General features: G+C 37.4%; 6 protein-coding genes and 2 long non-coding RNA genes across 9 annotated transcripts; 1 reads left to right on the forward strand and 7 right to left on the reverse strand.

Moving 5' to 3' along the window:
- Nucleotides 1-799: 799 nt before the first annotated feature.
- Nucleotides 800-3,767, reverse strand: LOC124351098. The gene is made up of 3 exons (XR_006921377.1): nt 3,268-3,767; nt 2,660-3,144; nt 800-2,571 (listed from the first exon to the last, which is right to left on the reverse strand). It is a non-coding gene; the product is annotated as an uncharacterized LOC124351098 (long non-coding RNA).
- A 1,025-nt stretch (nt 3,768-4,792) lies between these two features.
- On the reverse strand, nt 4,793-13,721 carry LOC124344239 (ATP-binding cassette sub-family A member 10-like). 2 transcript variants are annotated; one of them, XM_046797768.1, is made up of 38 exons: nt 13,630-13,721; nt 12,842-13,570; nt 12,502-12,640; nt 12,147-12,393; nt 11,992-12,072; nt 11,799-11,919; nt 11,500-11,738; nt 11,344-11,436; nt 11,167-11,260; nt 10,964-11,110; nt 10,727-10,880; nt 10,538-10,668; nt 10,362-10,473; nt 10,152-10,293; nt 9,967-10,081; nt 9,752-9,901; nt 9,590-9,679; nt 9,377-9,516; nt 9,088-9,304; nt 8,999-9,019; nt 8,836-8,933; nt 8,477-8,772; nt 8,245-8,405; nt 7,979-8,178; nt 7,743-7,911; nt 7,424-7,674; nt 7,341-7,350; nt 7,180-7,279; nt 7,009-7,118; nt 6,775-6,945; nt 6,542-6,703; nt 6,337-6,472; nt 6,201-6,271; nt 5,976-6,136; nt 5,707-5,914; nt 5,517-5,608; nt 5,175-5,449; nt 4,793-5,034 (listed from the first exon to the last, which is right to left on the reverse strand). In XM_046797768.1, the coding sequence occupies exons 2-38, from the start codon at nt 12,935-12,937 to the stop codon at nt 4,934-4,936; spliced, it is 5,301 nt and encodes a 1,766-aa protein (XP_046653724.1). In that variant the 5' UTR covers nt 12,938-13,570; nt 13,630-13,721; the 3' UTR covers nt 4,793-4,933. The 2 variants fall into 2 exon arrangements, with proteins under 2 accessions (XP_046653724.1, XP_046653716.1); XM_046797760.1 differs by lacking the exon at nt 13,630-13,721 and having other exon boundaries at nt 12,842-13,408; nt 13,477-13,551.
- On the reverse strand, nt 13,644-16,097 carry LOC124348262. The gene is made up of 8 exons (XM_046798513.1): nt 15,710-16,097; nt 15,447-15,620; nt 15,164-15,381; nt 14,859-15,080; nt 14,588-14,791; nt 14,376-14,482; nt 14,180-14,291; nt 13,644-14,112 (listed from the first exon to the last, which is right to left on the reverse strand). The coding sequence occupies exons 1-8, from the start codon at nt 15,750-15,752 to the stop codon at nt 14,062-14,064; spliced, it is 1,131 nt and encodes a 376-aa protein (XP_046654469.1). The 5' UTR covers nt 15,753-16,097; the 3' UTR covers nt 13,644-14,061.
- A 213-nt stretch (nt 16,098-16,310) lies between these two features.
- Nucleotides 16,311-17,827, reverse strand: LOC124349027 (fructose-2,6-bisphosphatase TIGAR-like). Its single transcript, XM_046799516.1, has 6 exons — nt 17,525-17,827; nt 17,339-17,462; nt 17,087-17,236; nt 16,886-17,026; nt 16,733-16,793; nt 16,311-16,647 (listed from the first exon to the last, which is right to left on the reverse strand). The coding sequence occupies exons 1-6, from the start codon at nt 17,551-17,553 to the stop codon at nt 16,409-16,411; spliced, it is 744 nt and encodes a 247-aa protein (XP_046655472.1). The 5' UTR covers nt 17,554-17,827; the 3' UTR covers nt 16,311-16,408.
- Nucleotides 17,828-18,252: 425 nt separating this feature from the next.
- LOC124346232 (mitochondrial sodium/calcium exchanger protein-like) lies at nt 18,253-21,314 on the forward strand. The gene is made up of 13 exons (XM_046798362.1): nt 18,253-18,586; nt 18,651-18,797; nt 18,873-18,925; nt 18,991-19,085; nt 19,170-19,235; nt 19,294-19,530; nt 19,601-19,864; nt 19,940-20,070; nt 20,131-20,263; nt 20,331-20,452; nt 20,518-20,671; nt 20,736-20,816; nt 20,878-21,314. Exons 1-13 carry the CDS (start codon nt 18,551-18,553, stop codon nt 21,120-21,122), a joined length of 1,764 nt encoding a protein of 587 aa, XP_046654318.1. The 5' UTR covers nt 18,253-18,550; the 3' UTR covers nt 21,123-21,314.
- Nucleotides 19,895-20,953, reverse strand: LOC124350201. Its single transcript, XR_006920445.1, has 5 exons — nt 20,887-20,953; nt 20,725-20,837; nt 20,367-20,646; nt 20,150-20,277; nt 19,895-20,084 (listed from the first exon to the last, which is right to left on the reverse strand). It is a non-coding gene; the product is annotated as an uncharacterized LOC124350201 (long non-coding RNA).
- A 467-nt stretch (nt 21,315-21,781) lies between the features above and the next one.
- LOC124348427 (UDP-xylose and UDP-N-acetylglucosamine transporter-like) lies at nt 21,782-23,671 on the reverse strand. Its single transcript, XM_046798642.1, has 9 exons — nt 23,399-23,671; nt 23,217-23,330; nt 23,015-23,145; nt 22,846-22,949; nt 22,721-22,781; nt 22,608-22,652; nt 22,460-22,524; nt 22,128-22,294; nt 21,782-22,040 (listed from the first exon to the last, which is right to left on the reverse strand). The coding sequence occupies exons 1-9, from the start codon at nt 23,473-23,475 to the stop codon at nt 21,797-21,799; spliced, it is 1,008 nt and encodes a 335-aa protein (XP_046654598.1). The 5' UTR covers nt 23,476-23,671; the 3' UTR covers nt 21,782-21,796.
- Nucleotides 23,672-24,459: 788 nt separating this feature from the next.
- On the reverse strand, nt 24,460-25,289 carry LOC124349620 (proteasome maturation protein-like). Its single transcript, XM_046800375.1, has 5 exons — nt 25,179-25,289; nt 25,020-25,093; nt 24,894-24,960; nt 24,675-24,831; nt 24,460-24,611 (listed from the first exon to the last, which is right to left on the reverse strand). Exons 1-5 carry the CDS (start codon nt 25,179-25,181, stop codon nt 24,505-24,507), a joined length of 408 nt encoding a protein of 135 aa, XP_046656331.1. The 5' UTR covers nt 25,182-25,289; the 3' UTR covers nt 24,460-24,504.
- Nucleotides 25,290-25,468: the final 179 nt, after the last annotated feature.

The following is a 25,468-nucleotide window of genomic DNA, read 5'->3' on the forward strand; positions in this document are numbered from 1 at the left end:
TCTTGCGTACATTATACTGTCCCGATTTTGTGTACTTGGGTGTCCCGATTTTGTGTTATGGGATTTATCGCCAGCAAGCTTCAAGTTCGATTTGATGGAAATTTCTTTATTTTTCTTGCATTTCTATGCATTGAATCTAAAGATTCTGTCGAGCTCTTTATTTTAAGACTAAATTCAGCTCAAAATAACCCCTAAATATCTTAATATTGCAAGATTGCAAACGTCCCAAATCTAGCTTTTTTCTAAGTCCTTTTTCCCAATATATTTTTTGTCATATCTTTAAAATTTGTACAGCTACATTGACATAGTTGTATATAAACGTAGATCCGTTCATTTTCTTTAATTTCAGCAACTTTTCTTATCGAAACTCGGGTTAGTTTTTGTTTTAAACTGAAAAATGTTATTTCGTCCCAAATAAGAAATTTTCGGGCCTGTCCCGAATTAGGTACTTTACCCTACACAACATTAAGCTAATGGTTTTTATTGCATTCTTAACTTATAATTTCGAAAAATATCAGCTGACTTCTTTATATGACCTATAGATATAAATATAAACGAGAAATGAATCATCAGTCAATTTTACGAATATGAATCTATCTTTTTAAGCTCCCAAATATTTTTTTTTTTTCTTTTTGGCGTCACACGAATATTTACACGTTTCTGTATCGTTCACCGTTAGATGGCAACTAGCGTGATTTTGAAAAAAGAAATTTCTTGCATAGAACCGATCAGTCGACCACGTTTAAATTAAAAGAATCTAAATTAAAAGTCACAAATTATTGTTTGTTTAGAAACGCCATATATTCTATACTGTATACTCTATAATCTTTCATTTTTAACCTTTAAGTTAATCAAAGAATCGAACAGCTAAAACAATGTCGTAGTGAGCTTTAAATATCAGACATTTTTAAACAATATTAACGCTTGGGATTGTAAAATACCTTATAACAACGCAGAATAAGACCATCGAGACACGAGCCAGCAAGAAGTGTTGATCTGAATCTGGCAAATCTAAAAGGAAAACCTCGTGATAACTTCTTTCCGGGCAATTGACAATTTCGCGTGTCGCCCAGGTTGATGAGTAATCGCCCAGTTCTCCTTTCTACGATCCTTCTCCGGCGGAACAATACGATGCGCCAGCTTGAGGCCATCCATTCATGGTAATCAGAAGAAAGGAATCATCTCTGCCCCATGAACATGTAATAAGAAACAAAGATTCGTTCGGGCTCCTCTCTCGTTCACATTATTATACGAATTATTGTCTGCGAATCGCAAAACAATGCTAAAGAGCGTAACTAAAAGGAAACTGTACAAAAGCCGAACGGACTAATGGACTAACTGACACTCCTAACCAAGGAGAGCCGACACAACACGAATTTGATTTTTTCATCATACTTTTGCTCTGCAGACGAACTTCTGTGAAAGCGGCGCTGCCAATTTATTGAAACTCTCATGATTTTGTCAGATTTTGTTATGACTTTTATGAGTAATGAAAGCACTTACAAAAAAGACCTGCTTGTAACCAATAACGTTTCTTACATTTGAACCAAATTACTAAGTTTTAAAAACCCATTTTTAATTATAGCTATTCCTTTAAAAATCATGGAAACGGTGTAACTCAACAAAAAATCGTACTGCAATATGTTAAACTACGCAACACTAAAAGTAAAACTGAATTTAAAAAAAAAAAAACGAATGCAATGAAAAGGCCAGATGCCACACAATCCAAAACAATAATTATCGCGACCCGCTCACTGTCATGTTAAAAAAATTTGTTAACTACGGGTCGTCTATCACTTTTCTACTTTCTACACTTTTTTACCCCCATAGCCTAAAATCTATTGTTTTAACGGAATAAGTATTACTAATCTTCGTCTTCGTTTTGCCTGGTGTCTCATAAAAAAACCATATTACAATCCGTTTCGGGTCCCCCCCCCCTTTTTTAAAAGCTAAAATGCCCACACTACTAGTTGCAATTGCTGCAATGTTGCGTCAGAATCTAGTTGCACTTGCTCCAATCTAGCATCCAAATCGAGTTGAAATTGCTTCAGTCTATCCTCAGAATCTAGCTGAAATTCCTTGATTTTAGCATCAGATTCAGATTCGAGAATCGTAATCCTGTCATCAATTTTGTCTTGTGCAAGGGAAGAGGGATCAGAATTGCTCTCAACAGTTGGTCATTTTCGTCCGCAGCAGCATAGACAATCCCGAAGGAGCCAATCACAGTGGCAAGACACAAAAGGGCCGGCGTCGTCGTCGTTCGTATAAGAAAAATCGGCTTCTATTCTTGAGTGTGTCTGCTGCTCGATTTGGTGATGTGAGGGGGGGGGGGGGGGCATTCAACATCTTTTCTCGCGCACACAGACGGTGGCGGGAGTCTGCGGTATCGCCGGATTCGAGTCGACGCTCCAGAAGTTGCGGGGGGGATGCATTACCGAAGACGCGGATGCGGACGAGGGAGCCCCTGATTGATTGATTGAGTGCGCGACGGCATCATCAAAGGGAGTGGTTTCCACACTCCCTGGTAGGACTGCAACAACAGCATGTGTGCAGCCACAGCATTCGCAGCTCCTGCAACGACGAGAGAATGTACATATACACAGTTAGAGAGAGAGAGACCCATCGGTTTCCATCAGAAAATATACGACTCCCTGTTTACTTCTCTTGGTGGTGGTGGTATATTTATTTCTCCCATGCACCGAGGGGCTTTTTGTGAGAAGGGGCTCCCGTGTTTGTGTATGAGCTTTACGGTGAGTGAAAGGGAAATGAAGACATTTCCACAACGATTCTCACCTATTGGCATTTAACTGTCCATCGTCTTAAGGCTCTTTTCTCACAAAAAATTCCACCCAGGTTCCTCTATTCTCTTTGACGCTCAAGTGTGAAGGAAAATTACAAGTCTATAGGCCTACCCTTTTTCTTTTTCTCCCTGGCGAAGCTATTTCAATATTCTACTGCTTAAAGATAAAAAGAACTTTAAAGCTAATGACGACTGGGCTGTGGGTATAATCCTTCCGAAATAGGGTCTCTAGGGCTAAGGAAATGAGGCAGCACTCTAGTGGTCCTACGGCCTCTTGAGTCCAGGGTATCATATAGGGCCGTCTAGCAGCTGTACGTTATACTCTCATGCATTTTTTCAACGGCCTAAAAACAGAAGAAATAAAAGAATGTGGCGCAAGTAGAGCAAAATTCATCGACTTGAAAAAGAAAAAAATTTAATTTCAACTCTGTTCTCTGGATCATAAGTTACTGCGGTTTTAAATTTACATGTGGCAGATGGTGTAGGACATCTTTCACTTGAATGCACTACTAGTTAATAATGGCGTGGTGAATACAAGTCCTCACAAGTCACAAACAAAAAAATTAGGCCATAAACACAGATTGAGTCGAAAAAGAAAAGACTGTGCATCATCTGGGTCTAGCGATATCATTTTTAGTGCTCGAAATATTCGCCTTGCAACACTCTGATTCTCGGAACATTACAGAAACTTTTTTGAAATGACGTTTGTTTGAAATTGCTTTTTGACAGCGATATGGAATTTATTCAGACGGATGCCCTATTGCGTAATGCATTAGATATGATGACGAAACATCTCATCCTGATCGCTAATCGCTTTCCTACTGGAAATGTTAAATAAACACGAGAACTGTGTTTGTGACTTGAGTGAGATGAGGGAGAACCACTCTACGGAAAAAGCAAACACGAATGTCGGCTTAGCTTGTCAACTGGCACGATAGTCGACAGCACAATTTGACGTTTTTCATCATATGAAAGTTACAAAAGGAATGTTGCAGCAGAAAAATTCATCAGCATGCCAACCGACAATAAAAAAACAAACAAAACTCAGATATGGTTATTTGTTATCTTTCATAAGTGAAGAAGCCACTTTCAAAGTCTCTCTGTCCGGGTTCTTATTACCTCACATTTTTCCAACATTTTAAAATTAGCATGCATTGTAGAAAAACCACTTAAATTCCAATATAGTTTTGCTCAAATCTTACCTACTAAACAGTTATGCATGCCACGGTGGAGACGAGGAATTTCATGATGTCTATATCCACATGTTGGGCACGTGCACGTCGCCGTGATGTCTTTGATGTCTTCATTACGCAGACAAAAATCAATAACCATCTTGTTCATCCTGAAATAAGTTTTTGATTGCATTAATCACACGATACTTAACTTTTATAACGTTAACGAGCAGTTTTGCTTTGGCACATTAAAGAAAATGAAACAAAGAAACTTAAGTTTCCAAGTTACCAACGAGAAAGTAGAGACAGCCATTTTGAAAAGCGTCTGCTATTATTTAACGTTTACAGCTTTAAAAGAGAGTGCTCAATCCTGGTCCCAACTAATAAAATCTATAGCATCATTGCAGGGAAATTGATCAATAAAATTACTCTACTACCTCTGTAGTGTTTCTGCGTGAGATGAGATGTACATCCGAACAGGTACAGCCAACAACGGACGACATTTTGGCAAAATGGAAAGCAGTTTCAGTCAACGTGATCGATTATTTGGCCAAGTGGAAATTATATGCCAGATTGCCTGTAAATTCACACAGCAACGTCTAGGATTAATTACATTTGAGAAATCCAAACTAGAATTTACCATTAAATTTCAATGCTGGAAATGTAGATCGACACCGCAATTCCGTAACGAATTTGGTGGCGTTTCGGAACTGTGGTTGCTGCTGTAAGTCCCTGCCCCGAAATTCCACTCGAAACACCATCTAGCGGTAACACTATTATTCACTTCGATTTTTAAAAAATACTTTTTGAAAAAAGTCTATTCGACAAAAAAATTCTGTGTATTACTTTCTCTTGCTTGAACTTATTACATCTTACGTACTTGACCCATCTCACAACATTTAATTTAGACTTTATTATTGTTGTTTCTCGAGAGCATCCGTAAAACAGAAATGGTTGCATTTCATTCAGATACGTCCTCTTGCTCGTGAGCAAATTTGATGAATACCTGCTCCAATGTGGTTTGACTGAAACTGTATTCCTCTATGGACAGTTTCTCGCGAGCTAATAAAAGAAATACTGCATTACAATGGTTCTTTAAAGAAGAAAATCTTTCTAAGCTAACGGCATATTTAAAGCTCGCCTTAAAATGCCATCAATTTGTTTAAATATTGTAAACCTAAGAAAACATAAGTTGTGATTACCTTCTTCTAAAGCTTGGAACGTCTCGGAAAGGGAAGAAATATTGTCCTGAGCGATGCCAAAAATAATCCTGTCTTCAAAACTTTCTTGAACGTGGGCAGAGGTAAAGAGGCTATTTATAAAAGTAGTCAGATTTTCCTTCCGCTCTGATCGAGAGCTATCGACATCCGCCAAAGAAGCCGACCCACTTGTCTCTGAACCCAAGCTTTTCAGTTTCAGCTCAAGCAAATAACCACTGCCGTAGCGATTCTTCAAATGTTGCCCTGTTCCCATGCATCTAAAAGGAGCGGAAATCAAATCAATGCGCGTTACGACCAGAAACCTTGTGTCTAAAATATCCATACCTGAGTTCACCCTTGACCATAATCCCTAGTCGGGAACACAGAGCGTCAGCTTCTTCCATGGAGTGGGTCGTCAATATGGCACCTCTCTTACCCTTGAAAATCGTTGAGAAAACACACGTTTAATGACGCAGTCTCACTAAAAGGCTCAAATTCATTGATAATATTGATTATTGGTGTGCATAACATATACTTGGAAGGAAGCGGAAATGGTATTCCAAAGAAAGCGTTTAGACTGTGGATCCATGCCAGTACTGGGTTCGTCCATCAGCACAATAGCAGGTCGGCCGAGCATCGACAAGGCATAACTCAGTTTGCGCCTTGTGCCACCGGAACAGTTTTTGGCATACTTATCGGCATGGTGTTCAATTTGCAAACCGCGTAGAAACAGGTCTACAATTCTGTGTGTTGGAAAACAGCCGATTAAACACACACATTTTCAGGATGCAATAGGAATTTTACCTGGGGATGTGCGATGGAACAATGCCGCGGATACTTGCATAGGCTTCCATGTGCTCCCGAACAGTGATGTTGCGCCACAAAGCGTCGTGCTGAGGACAATAGCCCAGTGCTTGAAAGGCGTCAGACTGATTCGACACAATGTCGTGGCCATCAACTTGGACCTGAGAAAAACGACGACAATTTTTAACAAGTTCTACTTAATCCAGCACAATACGAAAATGATACCCTTCCATGAGTAGGCGCCTCTTCCGCTGTAATAACTTTCATAGTCGTCGTTTTCCCAGCTCCGTTATGGCCTACACATGGATCAGTCAATATTATGAGAAGCTTTTTGTTTAAAAAATATTCTGCAGAAATATACCCAGGAGACCAAACACTTCTCCTGACTGCACTGCAAATGACATGTAGTTCACAGCAGGATTGGCCGTTGCTGGATTTTCGCCACCTTTTCCGCACCTTTTCGAATCCCCGGACTTTTTGTACTTTTTGTGTAGACCCTACATGTAGACGCACACAATTAATTTGTAAATAGTCTGATCATAATAGTTGTCAATTGGCGTGTATACGTGAATTAAAACGACTGGAGTCTCTTCGCCCTTATTCCGTGGTTCATACAAAATTTTTTGAACTCGCAAGTTTTCAGCTTTGACATCACTGTCTCCAGCGCCGTTATATTCTTCCGCAATGAAATCGCCGCTTCGTATTTGACTTTCTTTTGATTTTGATTTCTGCCATCACGAGGAAAAGTTTCAATAAGACATATAAATTCATTACGTTGTTTGCAATTCTTTAAAATTACTGTGAAACAAGAAAATGCGTCTCTAGCCGATCCGCCAGCATGCTTGACGTCGATAATAATAAGCAAGACGAAGTAGACGGCGATGTGAATGAACAACGCCACGAAGATGGAAACGATTTCGGGGGTCATGTAGTCGGCCCAAGCCAAATGATTGCAATATTCTGACGGATCCTTTTAGGAGAAATGTATACATTTTAAGTTCATTTTTACTGAATTGCTAAGGATAATAATAACCTGTCCGATGGCGGTAGTCAAAAGGCAACGATAGTAAATCCGATTAACGTAATACAAAATTCCATAAGGGATGTAAAGAACATCAATAAAGCAGAAACCAATGTGTAGTCCTGAATAGATCAAATTCGTTGCAGTAATCAATCAATTGTTCAAATTATCATCAATACGTACCTGTGGCCAAATCCGTAGACCCTCCCAATTGAAACATGTCACACATAATGACGACAAGGAAGGGGATGAAACCGACAAAGGTCGAGACATTCGGAAAAATCTAAACAATATTACGTTGTAAATAGAGAAACAAGTAAAGAATACCACTAAAAGATTGCTACCGACTGAGTTCTGAAAACAAATGAAAAACAATCAATTAGATTTAATCATTCGTATCAAAAGTAAATTGATAAGCTATTATTACGATTCCAAGGTCTTGAAGAGATAAGAACAGCATGTGGCAAATAAAATGCCAGCTGGACAAAAAAGGATGTACAAAATAGCCAAAAGGCTAATGGCGACCGGAGTAATTAATGCCTGCAGATGGAACGCGAAGATGAGAAGAAGAATCAAAATGCAGGTGGTCACCATCATTGATCCTAAGACAATAAAGAAGCTGCCAAAGTACTGCCCAAAGCTCAGGCCGTTGACACGAAGAAGATTCTTTGCGTGGATCTACATACACATTGAATCATTATTCGTTAATACTAAAACGAAAGTAAATCTTTAAATCCGTTATTTACCTCTCGATCGAGAACGATCTCGCAAGCAAGTGCGGATGGAGCCAAAACGAATAACATGCCAATGAACATTGCAGATGTAAAGGATCCCGGATCGAAACCACTTCCGGGTGGAGTCGTGTATGGCAACGGGTAGACTGATAGGGAAATGTTCTCCGCTTTGTTGTTCATCCTTTATTTTCAATCAAAATTCATTTTTAAAATTATATGTTAATGGGATACTTTCGTGCAATACTTACTGAAGAAGCGTATTTGAGATAGAGTTGATCATCAGGGGCGGTGTATGGATCAGCGTATCATTAAAGCGAAGTCGGGTGTGCTTGTATGGAAATGGATTTTGTACTACATCCGGCAGAGATCCGTTGTACCAAGTGTTGTTTAACGTATCCAGCGAATACGTATCCCTTGTATCACTGGCTGCCCAATGACTTGACTTGTTCTAGGAATGAAAATAAGATATAAGCATTCAAATGCAAATGAACCATTAGAAACAAATTTGACTAACCTTTAAATTGAGTTCAAGGATGTCGGGGAAGTCGCCGGAATAGTGCTCTAATTGGAATCCGTTAAACTGCGCAAATTTTGACCAGAAAGCCGACATCCCACTTTCATCTCCAGTCTCCGAGTAAAGCAGTGCAGACGAATTCAGTTGATCTCTATACAAGTCTGTAATTCAAAGGAGATATAATAAACTTAAAATCATTCCCGATTGAAAGAAAGCAACTGGAAAATCTGACCGAAGGTAAAGGAGCGTTTGACTTCGACAGTCCTCTCGGTGGCGAGTGTACCCAGCCAAATTCCCAATGCAGCAAACAAAACTGGCATGATGACTTGAAAGAATACCGCCATCGGGTCGCGAGCCATGTTCATACCGCGAATTTTCAAAAGGGCTCGAAGGGTCTGGCCTTTATGAGACTCCCGGATCGGTACGTCCAAATTGTTAAGAAGCTCCCAAGTGGAATTGGGATTATCTTCATTAGTTTCTTGTTCATTTGTGTTGACTTCAGGAATTGAATCAGACGACAGCGATCTCCTATATGCAAAAACAAAATTGGAATTTGTTCTTTGGCAAGTCTTTCGGTAATTTTAAATTTACTTAGTTTTAACATTATTGCTTTTCTTAGCCGCTGTTTTTGTCGCTAATTCTTCGGCCTGTTCGGCCAACTCGGCCTCCTCTCCAAGTTTCAAGAACACCTAAAATAATAAAAATATACATATTGAGGAAACAATCGCCACAGCTTATAATTAGCAAAGTATACCTCTTCTAATGTGGTCATGGACTAAAAAGTTTAACTTTAAAGGTTAACTTTTATTAACTTTAATTTTATCAACAGAACTACTAACTTACTACACCATACGAATTAAATCCCATTACACTCGCTTCACCGCCATTGACGAGGGATTCCAGTTTCGAGAAGAGTGGTGGGAAGGAGGAGACGTGTTGGCGAGGTAGAACGTAACTCAACTCGCGCCCGTAATGGCGGTTCAGTTTGGCAGATGCGACAAAGCTCTCCACTACTTTTCGGATAGCTTCTGTGTCACGGAATGACTCGTTCAGAACGAATCTGTACCATATAGAGCAGAACAAATCCAGTCAGCAGCTCATACGAAAACACGCTTTCTACTCTTTCACTTACGTAAGATGATAACCGAGACCGAATCTGTTCTTCAGAAAGAGAGAGGATCCCATGCAACGCAACTTCCCTTTGCTGACAATAGCCTTGCGATCGGCTAGCAAATCAGCTTCATCCATGAAATGTGTCGTAAGAAGAATAACCTGTTGTTGAGTTGAGGTTTCACCAACATTATATCAGCTGCACTAGGGATTGAATTTGTTTTTAAAAAGATACCTTGTTAGCTTTCCGCTTTTGGAGGAGTGTCCACAGGTGACGCCGGGAATAAGGATCGACGCCAGCTGTGGGTTCGTCTAAAAATACAATCTATAACAAAAGAAAACAAATCAAAGTTATTCCTGCGTCCGTCGGCCATCTCTACCTACACGTGTGGCTCACCTTAGGATCTCCAATCAAAGCGATCCCGATAGAAAGTTTTCTTTTCTGACCACCACTGAGCTTGCCGGCTAGAGTATTAGCTTTGGAGGTTAAATCAATGTCTTTCATGACCTTTTCCACTTCATCATTCACCAAGTCTTCTCTGACTCCCTATTGAAGTAAACAACGTATTGATTTTGTTGTCTACAATCGAGCAGGATTCTTATTTGTCTTACTCGAATTTTGGCATAGAAAGCTAAATGCTCTCCTGGTGTTAGTAAATCAAAAAGGACGTCATGTTGTGGACAAACTCCCGTCATACGACGGATCTCTTCCAGTTGGTTGGAGTCACTGGTGAATTAATATTCCCAGCACTAAGATCAGTCACGCGCAAAGTGGGTCGTTAACTAGGATCACTTACCTCAGATCATATCCGTATAGGTATGCAGATCCTTTGGAAGGTGCAGTCATGCCAGTAAGCATATTGAAAAGCGTAGTTTTTCCGGCGCCGTTGTGTCCCAAAATGGCTGTAATTTGTCCTTCGTAGACATCCAAATTCAAACCTGATCAATTTTAACATATAGTTATTGACTGGTTATAAAAGTTATTCTTTGAATGACAGAAAGCGTACCGTTTACAGCCGTTAAATTAGGTCTACCAAACGGTTTAAAAGTTTTGGTGAGACCACGAATTTTCAAAGCCTCTTTGCCAATAAGTGACTCTGGTATCGCCTCAATGTCTTCCTATGAAAAAAAAAAATTGTAGTGGGTTTTCTTCATATTTAAATAATACAAGTTTTTTAATTACGTTAGCGGCAGAGTCCTTGTATCCGCTAAAACCATTGTTGATTTGCCCATCTAGGTTTATTGTCTTTGGCGATTTTCGCCAAAACGACGGGAGCAAAAAGAAATATGGGGCTCGTTTGGCACCATATTCGCCTAACACCAAAAGGATTATCCAACTGATAGTCAAGATGGTAACGAATTCAAACCTTACTTGGTAAAACGTTGTCTAAATAATACGCCAGGAAAAAGTAAAAGACGATGTCGAAACTAAGCATGATATACGAGCCAGCAAGAGGGAGTCCCGGTCCAGCCCACAAAGTATCCACGGTGACGCCAGTCGGTGTTGTAATCTCCAATAATAAAGCCTAGATAGTCAAAATTTATTAACGTTTTGCATGCTTATTTGCGTTTCAGCTTCGACATAAATAATTTCTAAACATTTTATTACTTTATCCATTCCTAGCGCAAATCCAGTTGGGGAGATTAATGCTAAGAACCAATAAAGCCACTTGGGTGTGGCGTCTCCCGTAGCGACTTGGATATAGTAAAACAAATTTAGGAAAGAAACCGCCATGGCTCCAAAGATTCCAGCGACCTGTTCAAAACAATAATTACCTGTTTTCTTTAACGAAAAAGAATTAAACTTTTTACTCTAGCTTTGTCGAAAAAGGTTGTCATTAAAAAGGCCAGCATAAGGACGGAAATGTCGTAAAGAATGAACAACAAGTAGATGAGTCCTACATTTCTGAAAACGAGTAATTAAAGTTAGTTAATACAAAAAATAGCATAATTGTTCATAGCCAACTTGATCATTCAAAAAGTAATTACGAATTTTGGAAAACCTTCATTCCGTATAATATCCCAGTTGCGACTAATGTCAAAACAATCACGAATACCAAGTAGACGAGAAACCACGATAGCCTACGTAAGAAGGGGAAATTTTTTTATCGTGATCACAATAGTCTAATGTAGAAATATCCTTACCAATAGACGGAGTCGTTAAGTCCCATCATCCGCAAGCCTTCCTTGATCTTTTTCTCTTTCTCACCAACGATCACTGTTAGCAAATACAAGATGAACTGTGATAGCGACAACACCATATAAAATGGAACTAGGTAGCGAAGAACAAGAAGTGAAGTTTCGTCAACGTATGGTCCTTTGGGGAATAGTTGCATCGTCATTTGTTTAAGGTAAACTGGTATTTCCACGTCCGGCATCTTCATCTGTTTTTTTGTTTTAATTTATTGATAAGCAACTAATCGTTCGTGAAATGAAACAAAAACCTTTAGCCACGTTCCCTCCACGAGGCTTTGTACAACTAAAAAATTGCTGAAGAAGTACGAGTTGATGGGACAACTGCCGAAAGCATTATATTCTGGATAAATCGCGCTTGAATTTGGGTTCCTGTAAAGCGTTCAAGTTCGTTCAACAACATGCTTTGCGTTCATCTTATGTGAATTTATTTGAATATTTTACCTGCAAGCATCACCAGTTGCGTAGAGTCTACTAGGAAGTGCTAGTGGTGCTGTATCTGGATGATTTCGAATGGTGTAGGACCTTGTTTCCGTTAAATTTAAGTAGTTTAGTTGTTTATCTGTAAAATGTTAAGTCATCACAAATTTGTTACTCACATATTAACGGAGGGATCTCCATCAAATACTACAGCCAATTCAACCGGAATCGTCAAATTTTTGTCTGCATAGATTGCTTCTAAATCTTTCTCCGTTTCCAGGAAAACAAAGCCCAGTGGCTGGAAAGGTCCGTCCCCAGGCAGCGGGCCAGGCCAACTGAGTTCGGACCAGTAATCTTGCATGCGATCAGCGAAATTTTGGATTTCGGACGTATTTGGGACAAGGTATATGGTGTAAGACGTGTTTTCTGCTCAATTTGTTTATCAGGATTGACACAAATAATAAAAATTAATTTCTTTGGTAACAAAAAAAGTTGGTGAATATTGATTAATTGACTAAACAATTGTACACTTACCGTTCAACTGGTTGAGCGCGAAATCGATTCCAATCGGCGTATCAGCAGGTTCAGTAAGAATGGGATTATAGTTCGGATCTGGGATCAAGGACTTTAATAGCACCAGAAAAGCCAAAAACCAAATTGGTACGACGCATTCCTGAATTGGTTAAACAAAACCATATTAATGCAAATGTTTTCTTAACGGACCTGGCAGACTATAATTTAAATTTCCATTAAATTCCGTCCCTCATTATGCAATAGCGATACGATATGATGTGAAAATTCAACTGGCAACTCCGATAAAATTCAGTTTTTGATTAAAATGCACAAAATGAAACAAAGTAATAGGTTTACTTACGGCAACAGTTTTTCTTCCGGATCTTTTTTTCAGTGTGATATTTCTTATAACCATAGCCTTCAATTGAGAAAATTTGCTGACTGATTCTTTTTCCATTTTTGAGAGCAGCTTTCAATCCTCTCGCCCGTAAAAAAAAAGTGTTCGAAGTCCTTCAAGAGGGCCGGAAAATCAGAATTAGCTTAGTACAGTAAACCGTGCACTTGTAATGACAACTTTGAAATCATAACTAAATTTAGGCAGTTACATAATAGAGCAAAGGGCCTATCTTCCTATGTCCTTAATTATCTGAGTTATCTTCTGTTATCATCTCCATTTCAATATGGTAAAATGACAATCACATCAGGAACTAAGTCTATTTGATGATAAGGATACACACATCACGAGGATCAGTGACCACAAATCGATGGACTTTTAATCAGTAGCGAATACATACTTCGCACTCGACTCGGTGCACAAATACTTACTCTTACCAACTAGTCCTATAGGTACACGTGTCCAGACTCCAAAGATAATAGATGACGAAGCTTTTTTTACACATCAAATACTTACATCAAACGTAGAAATCATCTGCCGATATTAGGATCATGTTAGTATGGTAAGTTTAAACAAAAATAAATAAATAAATGCCTTGTCACCGTGGGACAAGGACGGACCAGAATAGCGGAAAACTTCGCAATATCGACGATTCTTCCAGAAAAACTAACAAGACGCAAAACTGAAATAAAATATCTAAAATTCCCCGTAATTAAATGTACTTAATTAGCCAAGTAAACGTTTGATAGGAATACCTAAGAATGAACTTATGGTCAGTTTTACATTTTTTCCCCTCAGAATCTCAGATTACAACATGTAAAAATGTGTACCAATTTAATGTACAAAAAAAGTTAAACCAGGAAAAAATTTTCGATGTATCGAACAAGATTTTGCATTTGAATGAAGGTAAGTCGCCAATAACTTATAGTAATACAAAGGCATCTGCCATTCCAATTTCCCAAACTTTTAATTGAATTAATTGGTAAAATGTTTTCGCAAGGAACTCTATATAGAGAGTAATAAACAATCCTTGAGGCCAAGCAGATTTAAGTGAGAGGTAATTTTGGGAAAAAAGCTGAAAAGTGCACAAGGTTTAACCCTTGAGCAGACTAGACCCCCCCCCCCCTCCCCCCGATGTCGTTGATGTTCCCGATGCGTTATGTCTATGGAACGGATGGAACGGATTTTCATTTATCGATTGCTGGAAACAGATTCATCGAAACAAAATCATCCAAAACCTGAAGTCGGGAATTAAAGAATGAGAATATTAACATCAAAGTATGGGATAGCTTAAGGTGAAATTACTTCTTTGAGAAGATGAATCGTTGGTTTAGGAACACTAATTTCAAAGTTGGTGTCGTCTCGGAGTTTAGAGTTGTCAAGCCAAAGATTTCGTCCTGAAATGTTCTCCACAGTACTAAATATGAAAAGAACGTTTACAAAAAAAAAGTTCGTGATCCTGAAATGGTATGCAATTGATTTCTTTTATAATAAATCTCACGCGTATGGGCTAAGTGGCGTGTTACTGATTCCAGTAGATTGACAGATCTCAGCCCATGGAGGAAGGTGTTTGTCATTGGCATCCTCTGCAGTAGTTTTCAAATCAAGCTAAATAAAGAATAGAAAAGGAAATGAAATTTCATTTTTAAAGGAATGAAAAAATAAAAAGTGTAATTTGATATAGTAGTAAAGTGATATCTGTCGAATTTATACCTTGGCTAAAGTAGACAACATTTTCCCGACAAACTTGTACTTTATTTCAAACAAATCAGCTATGATTTCAGCTAAATCGCCTAATGTCGTATCGGCATCATCCGATACGTGAAAAACTTGACCAGATGATACTTGGTTGGAATTGCAAACGTGCCAAATGGCCCGGCAGACATCAGTTACATGAACAGTGTTGTTATGAACTTCCTGAAATAAAGTTTAGTATTATATAACGCCATCCGAGATAATCAAAACACCGTTGAAATATTCGTACGTTATGCCATAGTAATTGCAAAGTTTCTCCTAGGTGACGATAGATAGCTCCGAGGATCAGCCAAGGAGTGAGACTAACACGATCTCCTATACCATAAATGATGGCTGGTCGTAGGACGACGTAATTCAGTTGGTCAATTTTTTTTAATTCTTTTTCCACTTCTAGTTTACACTCAGCAATTAAAGTATAAGGCTCAACTACATCTCCTTCTTGGGCTGGTTTCTAGATATGAAAAAAAAAAAAAAAAAAAAAACACAAAAATAAAATCAACATTTTTTAGAAAGTTAACATTCTATCAATATTGCCTTCTTTCCTGAGTAGAGATGACTGTCGGACAGCTCCACATATCGTTTGACCTTGTGTTTTGCTGCCAGTTCGGCACACCCAACACTTAAAGGAACTGTCCCTTGCTCATAGACAGCATGTGTTTGGTTATGTTTGGTTTCTGCTGCAAGATTTATAACAAAGTCCCAATCGGCAACCATGTTGTTATCATCAGTAGCGAATGCATTTTCTCTGGATACTTGGGGTGAAAAAGTTTAAACATTAAACAAGTGGTTTGTATTGTATTTTAAAATAAGTTCAAACCTGTGTTTAAAAGGTTGGCACTCTTGAACTCGACAATTGAGTTGTCAAATGCCTTTAGCTGACTCTGGTTCAACCAAGCCATTGGTGGGGGAACTTTGTCAACAACTCGTACATGGCTTGCTAGTTCTTCATTGACAAGAAATGAAACAAGGTGTCTGCCTATAAATCCACAACCTTTCAAATAAAAAATTTTGTCATTTAAAAATAACTAGACCTTTTCCTGTGAAAAATAATACATAAAATTATTTTAAAAAGTTACACACCACCCAAGATTAATACTCGTGGTCCTACGTTCGATTTAGACATGACGACTAGAGTAGAGAAGCAACAGGTGATGAAATCTTGTTAGAGAATGAGAGCTGATTCATACAACTCCTACTGCTTGCAATGGCAGCTAGTGTAAAGAATTGTGACGAGTGGGCACCAGATGAGTCACAGTTTTAACTACGGGTATGGTTGACAATTCGTCTTTGGAAGAGTTGTGCAATGACAAATTCCTAACTCAATGACGTAACAAGAAGTTCCCTTAACCAACAATAGATAACATATAATATAAATGAAGTGAAGAAACTGCGCTGCGGTCACGCGGCTTTCAACAAAAGTTTGAAAAGAATACAAATGTAGTCGAAACAATTGCCACTAGGTGGAAGACTGGAATTTTCAAAATTCAAAATAGTCTTTCTAACCAAATCGCAGTTACTATTTTTAATCCTCTAATGTTAATCATTTTTAGTCGCCTTTAATATACTGAAATTAATGACCTTAAAAATGTGCTACTTTAAGCTGATGCAATGTAAGAAAAATTGTTATCACGCACACAAGACAAGCGTGCCGGAATAGGAAACCTCAAAACCTCGATTGCCGTTAAGCTTACAGACTTATGTACTTTTCCATTAACAAGCATGTACTACAGATACACTTACAAATACTTTGAATAAGATTCAATTATATATTAGTTTTTTTTATACGGCAAGTTCGTCACTGCAGACAGGGCTCGTTAAATGCGATTTGTCGTGCAAAGCTAAGCACTTTATGAGGGAGACCCCACCGTCACTTTGTAGTTGAATTTCAAAACTTGACACAGCAGTATTAGGAGTAATTCTACTAACAGCTTCGAGTTCAGATGGCGTGAAAGAAGACCTTCCAGTCTGTGGCAAGGCTAAATAGGTCATGAACTCGCTCAACCACCCACCGTGTCCGACTAAATAAAAAATAGCCAATAAGTATTAATTACGTAAATGTAAGAATGATTTTTAATCAATAACGTAAATTATTTATTTTCTAACCTACTAAAATCTTCGATTCCTTGTCATCCATGCGCAATAAGATTTGTCTATCGCACAAATCCTACATGAAACAGATCATTTTTACAAAAGATAAAAGTGCCCGTTTGAAGTTTCAAGAAAGGACAACTGTTTAAATAATTTGTTCTTTTTTACCTTAAAAAAAGCAATGGCTCGTTTTTTCACATCCTCAGAACTTTCAGCTTCTGGAGGGACAAAGTTGCTTATTTTGACTCCAGCTTCTCCTGCCATCTTCTTAAGATTTGCTGTGCTTTGGCCTTGACAAATACCATAATGCTGCACTTGTGAGATTATTATGCTGAGCTATTAAAAGTTTAAGATTTATATATAATTCACCCTTTCTCTAATCCTTATGTCAGATTGGATTGCAGATAAAGGTTTACTCATTAACAAGGCATCATTATCACCATCATCCTGATGATTTATTTCATCACTGACAAGAAAATTGGCAGTCTGCCAGCTCCTTTTTAAATCACTTGTCCAAATCTAGAAAGATGCAAGACAAAAAATGATTATTCCTTTAAAGAAAAAAATTAAATGTGAGTTCATAATAAACATACAAAATAGCAAAGTCTAATTTTACTTTACTTCATTCCATTGAAGATGATGAATTGATTTGGCCAGTAATTTTGCTTGGTTCATCCCATTTTTCGACAAGGGTATGTCAAGTTGTCCTTGAATCACAGACCCTTTGTTATGATCAGTTTCCCCACTATATAGAAGATAATATTCAGCACGAAAGATATTTATTATCAATATATAATTAGTACATACTGCCTAGCTAAAAATAATTTGAACTCCATCTCTGAATAATAAGACCTGACAAGAAAACGACTAATCGAACCTTGTCTTTGACGCACTACCACTGTACCACGTTTTATTATGCTAAATATACCGATTTGTACTTAAATTATGTATTCTCAAATTCGCTGTAATTTCTTTTGGTTTACGAAGTTGATACAGTATCTACACACAAAGTTTTGTGCTAACTTTTTTAACAATCAAACTGTTGTTGTTACGTTAATCAAGTAATCAACTTTTGCAAAATGGACAAGCAGACTAGACTTCGATATTTGACAATGGCGCCAAATTCGTTTTTCGTTTGTCACGTGCTCTGTGAGTGTGCTTAATATCTACATGGCGGGATTACGATGACTGAAGCCATATCAATTAACAAAATAGAAAATACCGCCCCTGATGTAATGCAATACAAATCGGAGTTTGAATTTCCACATTTTGCAACAAATTTATTTTTAATTTCATCATTGGCAGAGATTCGTGTTATTTTTTTACTTGAGCATCGTTGCAAATTCGTAGTAGAATATGAAAAAGTTTGCGAAAATTTTTCCTTGTGTTGAGACTTATCAGGTAATAAATACTATCGAGTTAAATTAACGAATAACTGTACATAAACTGAAGATGAAATGAAATTGCAAAAAAAAATAATTAATCTGGAAAATTTGAAAATTTCAGATCAAAAGAAAACAAAACAATTCGTCTGCTATTTCTCTGCAAATTGTAGTCTGCTTTACTTATAAATGTAGCTGATTCACTGGTTCACTGGTTGGGACTTGGGAAGATAAATAGAATCGACTACTAATATTGATAGAGACTTTGACCTATAAAGTTTATCAGTGGTTTATTTTATTCGTATTTTATGCTGTCGGCCAAGCAAAATCGTTTTACTCCTTCATTCGTCCCTTACACGGGTTGCCTCGGCAGAAGACGAAAGACGTGACAGACATGAGCGCATTTTTGTTGAAGAAAATTGTTTGTGAGATATGTTAATTTAATTTTAAAATGTTGAAGTTGATCAGATTTACTCCTGAAGTTGAGGTAATTTTATGTACATTTGGTTTTTTAATTACTCAATACTTACTTAATTTAAATGTCTTTACAGTGCCGCAGCCTCTCAGAAGTGAATGACAAATGCTCTTTCATTCAACACACAGAAGATTGCTCCAATGCTGAGGGCCTTATAAATTATTTAAGCTTTCTCTATTGTAATTCAGATGCTAGTCTTTTTACAGGAGGTGTAGTTTTACTGGTATATTTTTAAATATGATGTAAGCGTTTTATACCTTACCTCCTTTTTTAATTTCTTTTCATAATGTCTGTGCAGAGTGTATGGATTCTTTTTTTATTCTCTGGACTTGCCACAGCTGCAAACAGTTTGTAAGTTTTGTTATGTCTATAGTCTCACCATCCAAACTTTCATTAAAATTATTCTGTTGTTTCAGATTTTGCCCAGCATTACAAATAATGGCTGAGAAAATGAAAATGTCTGATAATGTAGCAGGTGTTACACTTTTAGCACTGGGAAATGGGGCACCTGGTATGTATTGAGTCACTTTTCTCTACAGCAATTGCCATGCTCCATGTAAGGATATTCCACTAACACCGCGCAATTTACCCACAGATATATTCTCATCACTGGCTGGCATCAGACAAGGCAGGGCTGAATTAGCCTTTGGGGAACTATTTGGTAAAACAAGAAATGTAAATTTACAAAGAAAATCAATTAATGTAAGGTGGCATTTTAGGGGCTGGCATTTTTTGCACAACGATCATAGCCGGAAGCATAAGTTTCATCAAACCATTTCCAGTAATGCAACGCCCTTTCTTGAGAGACTGCGTTTTCTATCTAGCTGCAGTTTACTTTGTGTTTTGGGTCTTCTATCACCGATACGTACACCTCGGGCATGCAATCGGCTTTATTTCTCTTTACGTTTTTTACGTGTTAGTAGTTATTGCAGGGAGGCTCCTGAATTCGAGAATGAGTAAGTTTAAATATTTCCTTATTACTAATTTTAGACATTTTCAAAAATCTATCAATTCGTTTATTTTTAGAAAGGAATAGCCGCAACATTCAAAATCCGACTGAAATCCTGTCAGACGATAGTACTGAGCCTCTCGACGATAGTGAAGCGGGAATCGTCAACACACCCAATGATGACAGCAATGATATCTCCGATCCTTTAAATGAAAATTCGTTGCTTGTAAACACTGCTTGTATCGATACACGAGAATTTATTCCACAGTCGTCTACGAATCAAGAAACACCAGAGGCGGAATTGAATGAAAATCCTCCAAACAACGACAGTGAAGTGCACGGTACTTGTGCTACTTAATGGTTAATACTACTTTAAAAACCCGTAAGGTTTTATTAATTTCTTTAATTATGTACAGTTATACAGACGGATTCCATTTGGTCAAACGTGAAAGAGGAATTTGTCGATTTAAGAACAAACTTACGACCGTTTTCCATTGACCAGTGGATAGAAATGAAGTGGTACTCTAGAGCGATCTCTTTGGTTGAGGTAAATTAAGGCATCTGCATAGAAAACAAAAATCTTACATTATAATCTCGAATTTTTTAGGCTCCTTTCTATTTCATACTCAGGCTCTCAATTCCACTGGTGAGCAAGGAACATCCTCGGCAGGGCTGGTGTCGCTCTTTATCCTGTTTGCAACTTGCGTTGACTCCTACATGGATAGTTTGGGCCATCGGATGTAAGCGCTGTTAACTAAATTTAGTAAATTGTGCTTTGAAAATGAAATTTAATTGGATTTAAACTAGATGGAGATGTTGTTATAGCCAAATTTTTACCTCTACCTCTAATGATTTTTGTGATTGGACTGAGCCTCGGCCTGCTTCTAGCCATTTTTAGCAGTCGGGAAAGAGAGCCCAAGATTTACTGGGTAATCAACTATTTTCACCCAACTACAGGATTATCTGATGTCTAAATATTTCCAATTCTGTCCAGATGTTTTCTTTCTTGGCTTTTGTGGTGTCTGTTATTTGGATCGACTTAATAGCCAATGAGATCATGGCCGTTTTGTTCACATTTGGCGTGGTCTTTCAGTTAAGTGATGCTATATTAGGCCTCACAATCCTTGCGTGGGGAAATTCGGTCGGAGGTAATATATTTTTAATTTAATTTGCTTACTTATACGCGCAATAAAGCCTTTACCATGTAACCAGATTTCGCTGCCGATGTCAGCATGGCGAGACAAAATTTGCCACGAATGGGGTTTTCCGCATGCTTCGGTGCTCCTTTGCTGAGTATATAAATGTTTTTCTTGTCTATCCTAATGAGCACATAAAAATTTTCTTTTTCTATTAGATACATTACTTGGCTTAGGGATTTCGTTCTGTATTGTCTGCAGTCAACTGGGCGAGAGTATTCCTGTTGCCTTCACAAAACTAAGTCTAATTATGAGCGTGTTCCTCGGATTAAGTTTAGTCACTGTTTTCATTTACCTTCCTATTAATGGATTCCAGGCCAACAAGTGGCTGGGAATAGTCCAATTCAGTGTCTACCTTATGTTTGTAATTATAGCATTGCTTGCTGAGGCTGATGTGCTATGATCCGTCCTGTGATAGAAATCAGAGTTAACTATTTCCAGCCTGTTTTTAACCCGGTTTTCGTGTTTACGCAAACGGCATTTATATTACGGTGTTCCTGGCGTAACATTTTCTTGATTCTCCATGAATCACAGTTCCTAGTGTTTTAATTGTAAAAAAAAAATAATAATAAAATAATAAACTTTTGAATTTTAACTTTGTTACCCGCTATCGTTCCGTTATTACGAAAACGTAGTAACAGCTCCATTGCTAACGCTAGCATGTGACTAGAAAAAAATACTATACGTTCCAATTTTAGAAATTGGTATGATGTTATCCCTTGTTATGGTGAACTTAAATAAGTTGTAGTTAATTAGTGAGTGAATGATGTATTTGCCAACTAAAAAGTTATCCGTCAGACTTTAAAAAAATTCAACTCATCAGTTATAGTGACGAATTGTTAAACCAGGGTACAGCGTGCATTCTTGTACAACATGTGACAAGCCGATCGCTCGCCTACTAAGTTAGAACAATGTGCAAAAATATAATCTAATGGAAATAGGTAGGGAAACACGATTTGGCAGCATATGTGGCTCCAAATATGTGTACCTACACGTCTGTATTCTTGGAGGAAAGAAAGAAGAGGAAGAAAGTTGGATCTAATAGGAAGAAGCCTTTTTTTAACACGTTGCACTAGGTTAATTGACTTTTGATTTGGGTTTGGACTTGGATTGACGCATCAAACCAGGGATGATTTCAGAAAACGTCAACGTTCCGCCAAAAACCAAAACAGTGCCGAACCAATGAAGTAATGTGAATGGGTTTTGAAAGTACCAAATGCTGAAAAGCAATGATACAAATTTTCTCAAGGTAACGATTAACGTAACGGCAAGAGATGAACACTCCGTAGTAAGGACGAAAACAGCATTGATGCAGACGGATCTGAATACGAATGAAAATTAATTAATGTTGTTTCTGTGAAAGTGATAGCAACAGTAACTGAAAGAATATTAATATTTGTCCTCTTACTGTGTCAGAACATTTCCCAACAGGTATATCCACATCCTTGGCAGGACATTCAGAAGAGGAATTACACTCAAAACGGTAGAATCAAGGGGTGCGCTCATGTTTGCAACCCCGACATGCTTAGAAATATCAGTGAACAATAGTAAAAATCCAGGCAACGGAAGGGCATGCTACAAAATATTGAAATTTCATTATTAATTGCCTAGCTTATTTATTTTTGTAAGTCAAGTCGGAGCTATAGTAACACTGCTACCATAGCTCTGGTCCAGTTTATGGTTATTTGATGGATGTCAGTAAAAGCTGAAATTCTAAAATTTTAAAAAGGATTTGCTTACCGTAAAAAAAAGTGCTTCGCGCGGGTGTTTTCCGAATTTTGAATACATTACTTCTTGCATTATACCTGAAGAAAAAATGAGATCATTATATGACAACCATTTCCGATGTAATTTTCAAAGCGATATTATTATCACAATTTTCAATTACCCATTCTGGCTGACATGAAAAGGGCAAACGTCAACAAAGATATTCCTAAAAGAATATGAATTATTAGTGATTGAATCTTATATGCTGACACAATGTTCTTTTTAAATATTTACCTACAATCCACCAAACAAAGTCTCCTAATGAAGTGATCTGGTTTTCAGAATCACTGTGGCTCTATTTTAAAGAAACAGATTGGAAACATAAAATGATAATGTGTTTTTTAAATCTCTATCCATACCAGTTCTTTGGCAGAAGCTATAGTGCAAACACAAATCCCTACACTGATCATGAAAACTGACAAATATTTCATGGTTGAGTAACGTTTTTTCAGGATTAAAATACCTGCAATTAAATCAGATTAATTTTTTCAATTTTACATATAACTTAAAATAAGCCTTTAAAATCACCTAAAACCATGTTGGCCAAAAGGGATCCAGCCCGAAAGATCATATGTAAAGGAAGAGCAATATTAAAACTCAGTGCATAATTATTTGTCACGGATACAACAAAAAACATCAACACCATTTTAAGATATTCCCTGTTAGATGCAGATATTATAAAATTATTTTATGTCTTCAATATGCACAAGTGCAGAAATTTCATCCTTACGTAAATGGAACTTGGGTTTTTTTTGTTCCAAATCTCATTGTTGTGATAAATCCCTCCACTGCAATCACCAAAAACTGAGCAAATGTTATTAGATTTCCAGATCCAGGATCTTCCCTGCAATTATTTAAATCAATGTAATGAATTATGTCGACAACATTGACTAGAAACAGAAAGAGGCCTACTTGATTAAGAGCTCAAGGAAAAAAACATTTGAACAACATCCGACGAAAACAAGTAATCCGGCAATAAGAGACTTCATTTTCCCAATAAATCAACGGTTTTCTCGGTGCTCTGAAAAGGAATGTCACGTAATGTGCATGTCCCTCCGTTACTCTTGATTCACACTGCAATGAGGAAATAAAAAAACTTCAGGTTTTGATGGTTTCATTTGAGAAAGTGTACAAGTAGGGCGAAAAGCCAACCAACTATCAGTGGTTGATAGGATGATAGCCAAAGTTTCGTCTGCTTTCTAATTACGTGTTTTCATTGGTTGTTGCCATATTTTCTTTCCGCTCAATTGAATTCACCGAAGTTTGAATTTTGCCATGTCATGAAGTCACGGACTCGCGGTAGAATCAGGTCATGATCATGGTTTTATGAAGCCCATGACTTGGCACTTTCCTAAATTTCTCACATTGCATTCGTTTCTATTTGATTAAAGTTGTCGACAATTTGTTTAACTGTTCACTTGTGCACACGGCACGGTTATCAAGGCCCCTTTCATTCAGGCTCGGGACGGAATGTCGCAAAACATGAGACTCAATCACTCAACTGGAAAACACTTATTAATTTGAAGAAGTAAATTTTGTAAGGTTGCTATAAATATGTTTCAACAGGAAGTTACTACTACATTTATTTTTCTGCATGCTTTTCTATCCTTTTTTTTCCGTGATCAGAGCTATAGTACCCGGCACTGTAGGCACTCTGCCGAGTATTTTTTTTATTGTAATAAACTTTTAATTGTCAGTCAACGGCTCAACGCTGATATATCTTATTTTCTAAGACCTGGAATATAATTAGGTACATTTACATTGACATAATGAAAACATAACAGCGAAGTCAAGGTTTCATTACATGGCATAATATACGCACGTCAATGCTGAACTGCGATTTCATTTAATCATTATTATTTACTCTTTCAAAATAACTTTCATATTTTATGGAAAAAATAGCAACTATTGCATTTGTGAAATTAAATTTAAGCAGCTACAGGATTATAGATTTCTGTTCAAACGATTACAAATTAGTGAAAAGATTTATTGGATTCCCAAAATTCAAAAATTACTTGTTACAACATTCCAAGTTGTCTTTCAATCATGACATGTGGCTGTCCCATGATTTCTGAGTCTTGCTGATTGTTCAAGAAATCTTCAAATTCAATTGTTGAATCTTTGCCTAAATATGAAAGAAATAACAGGCCTTAACACTAATCTACAAGCAAAATAGTTAACTAGTTACCAGTCAGTGCATCAAGCATGGCATTGTGACGATGAAGGCACGGCAAATGTCCAATATCCTTCACGGCAAGTTTTTCCATGTGAAGACGGATAGGAGCATGCAGGCCTTGCATAGTTCTCAACATTCTCATATCAATTTCTTCTTGTTTCAGGGAATGCTACATCAAAATGAAAAATGAAAAAAATGACATGACACACATTATAACAATACAAAAAATACCTTAGCCAGAGCTGCTTCCAATGGATGAGCAGTGGTGATGGTATCCAAAGTACGGCTTTTTCTTACACTGAATGTTAAAAACTGTTGAAATAACTTTTTTTTAAATTTTGTTGGACACAATCCTACCCAAAAAGCATAGCATCCTTGACATCATAGTTGGCTTCAACACCAATGAGGCAATCTGTGTTGACTGGTCTTTCCTAAAAGAGAAATACAATTACTAATTAAAAAACACACATTTCATTTGAGGTAGTTATAATCATATTAAACGGTGAGTGGCATTACCATTATGAAGAACTTTAATAGAAAATTTCGACAACGAATGACAAGCACAAAGTGAGCTGACGACTTTACTGATCTGAAATGCGTGGTTGCCGCACTGAAGATTTAAGCGAAAAATCAATTTTTCTGCAATCTGAATTTGATTTTGCATTGTCGCGTCACTTGTCAGCATTGACGATTTATTGTAATTTTTCGATAATAATAAGAAAAGTTATTAAAATAAATAAAGGTTTCTTGTTAAGCGAAAAAATTAACCGATTTCCCAAGTGTATGCAGTATAATTCATTCGAAAT

The sequence above is a fragment of the Daphnia pulicaria genome, chromosome 1 (genome assembly GCF_021234035.1).
Source record: "Daphnia pulicaria isolate SC F1-1A chromosome 1, SC_F0-13Bv2, whole genome shotgun sequence".
Classification (NCBI taxonomy): Eukaryota; Metazoa; Arthropoda; class Branchiopoda; order Diplostraca; family Daphniidae; genus Daphnia; species Daphnia pulicaria.

Bases quoted from the DNA above. Each gene is read 5' to 3' on its own strand.
- LOC124344239 (XM_046797768.1), bottom strand. From the start codon at position 12,937: ATGGAAAAAGAATCAGTCAGCAAATTTTCTCAATTGAAGGCTATGGTT. The intron at 9,020-9,087 runs GTAAGTTAGTAG...TAAACTTTTTAG, and splicing joins GATTTAATTCGTATGGTGTA to TCCATGACCACATTAGAAGA. The intron at 5,915-5,975 runs GTAAAATTCCTA...TCCAACACACAG, and splicing joins GTTCCATCGCACATCCCCAG to AATTGTAGACCTGTTTCTAC.
- LOC124348262 (XM_046798513.1), bottom strand. From the start codon at position 15,752: ATGTCTAAATCGAACGTAGGACCACGAGTATTAATCTTGGGTG. The intron at 15,621-15,709 runs GTGTGTAACTTT...TTTATTTGAAAG, and splicing joins ACGAGTATTAATCTTGGGTG to GTTGTGGATTTATAGGCAGA. The intron at 15,081-15,163 runs GCAATATTGATA...TTTCATATCTAG, and splicing joins ATCTCTACTCAGGAAAGAAG to AAACCAGCCCAAGAAGGAGA.
- LOC124349027 (XM_046799516.1), bottom strand. From the start codon at position 17,553: ATGGAGTTCAAATTATTTTTAGCTAGGCA. The intron at 17,237-17,338 runs GTAAAGTAAAAT...GCATCTTTCTAG, and splicing joins ATCATCTTCAATGGAATGAA to ATTTGGACAAGTGATTTAAA. The intron at 16,648-16,732 runs GTTAGAAAATAA...TTTTTTATTTAG, and splicing joins GGAATCGAAGATTTTAGTAG to TCGGACACGGTGGGTGGTTG.
- LOC124346232 (XM_046798362.1), top strand. From the start codon at position 18,551: ATGTTGAAGTTGATCAGATTTACTCCTGAAGTTGAG. The intron at 18,926-18,990 runs GTAAGTTTTGTT...CTGTTGTTTCAG, and splicing joins GCCACAGCTGCAAACAGTTT to ATTTTGCCCAGCATTACAAA. The intron at 19,086-19,169 runs GTATGTATTGAG...ATTTACCCACAG, and splicing joins ACTGGGAAATGGGGCACCTG to ATATATTCTCATCACTGGCT.
- LOC124348427 (XM_046798642.1), bottom strand. From the start codon at position 23,475: ATGAAGTCTCTTATTGCCGGATTACTTGTTTTCGTCGGATGTTGTTCA. The intron at 22,950-23,014 runs GTGATTTTAAAG...ATTTAATTGCAG, and splicing joins TTTGGCCAACATGGTTTTAG to GTATTTTAATCCTGAAAAAA. The intron at 22,653-22,720 runs GTAAATATTTAA...ATATTCTTTTAG, and splicing joins CTTTGTTTGGTGGATTGTAG to GAATATCTTTGTTGACGTTT.
- LOC124349620 (XM_046800375.1), bottom strand. The intron at 24,832-24,893 runs GTATTTTTTGTA...ATTTTGATGTAG, and splicing joins TGGAAGCAGCTCTGGCTAAG to CATTCCCTGAAACAAGAAGA. The intron at 24,612-24,674 runs GTAACTAGTTAA...TTTCATATTTAG, and splicing joins CATGCTTGATGCACTGACTG to GCAAAGATTCAACAATTGAA.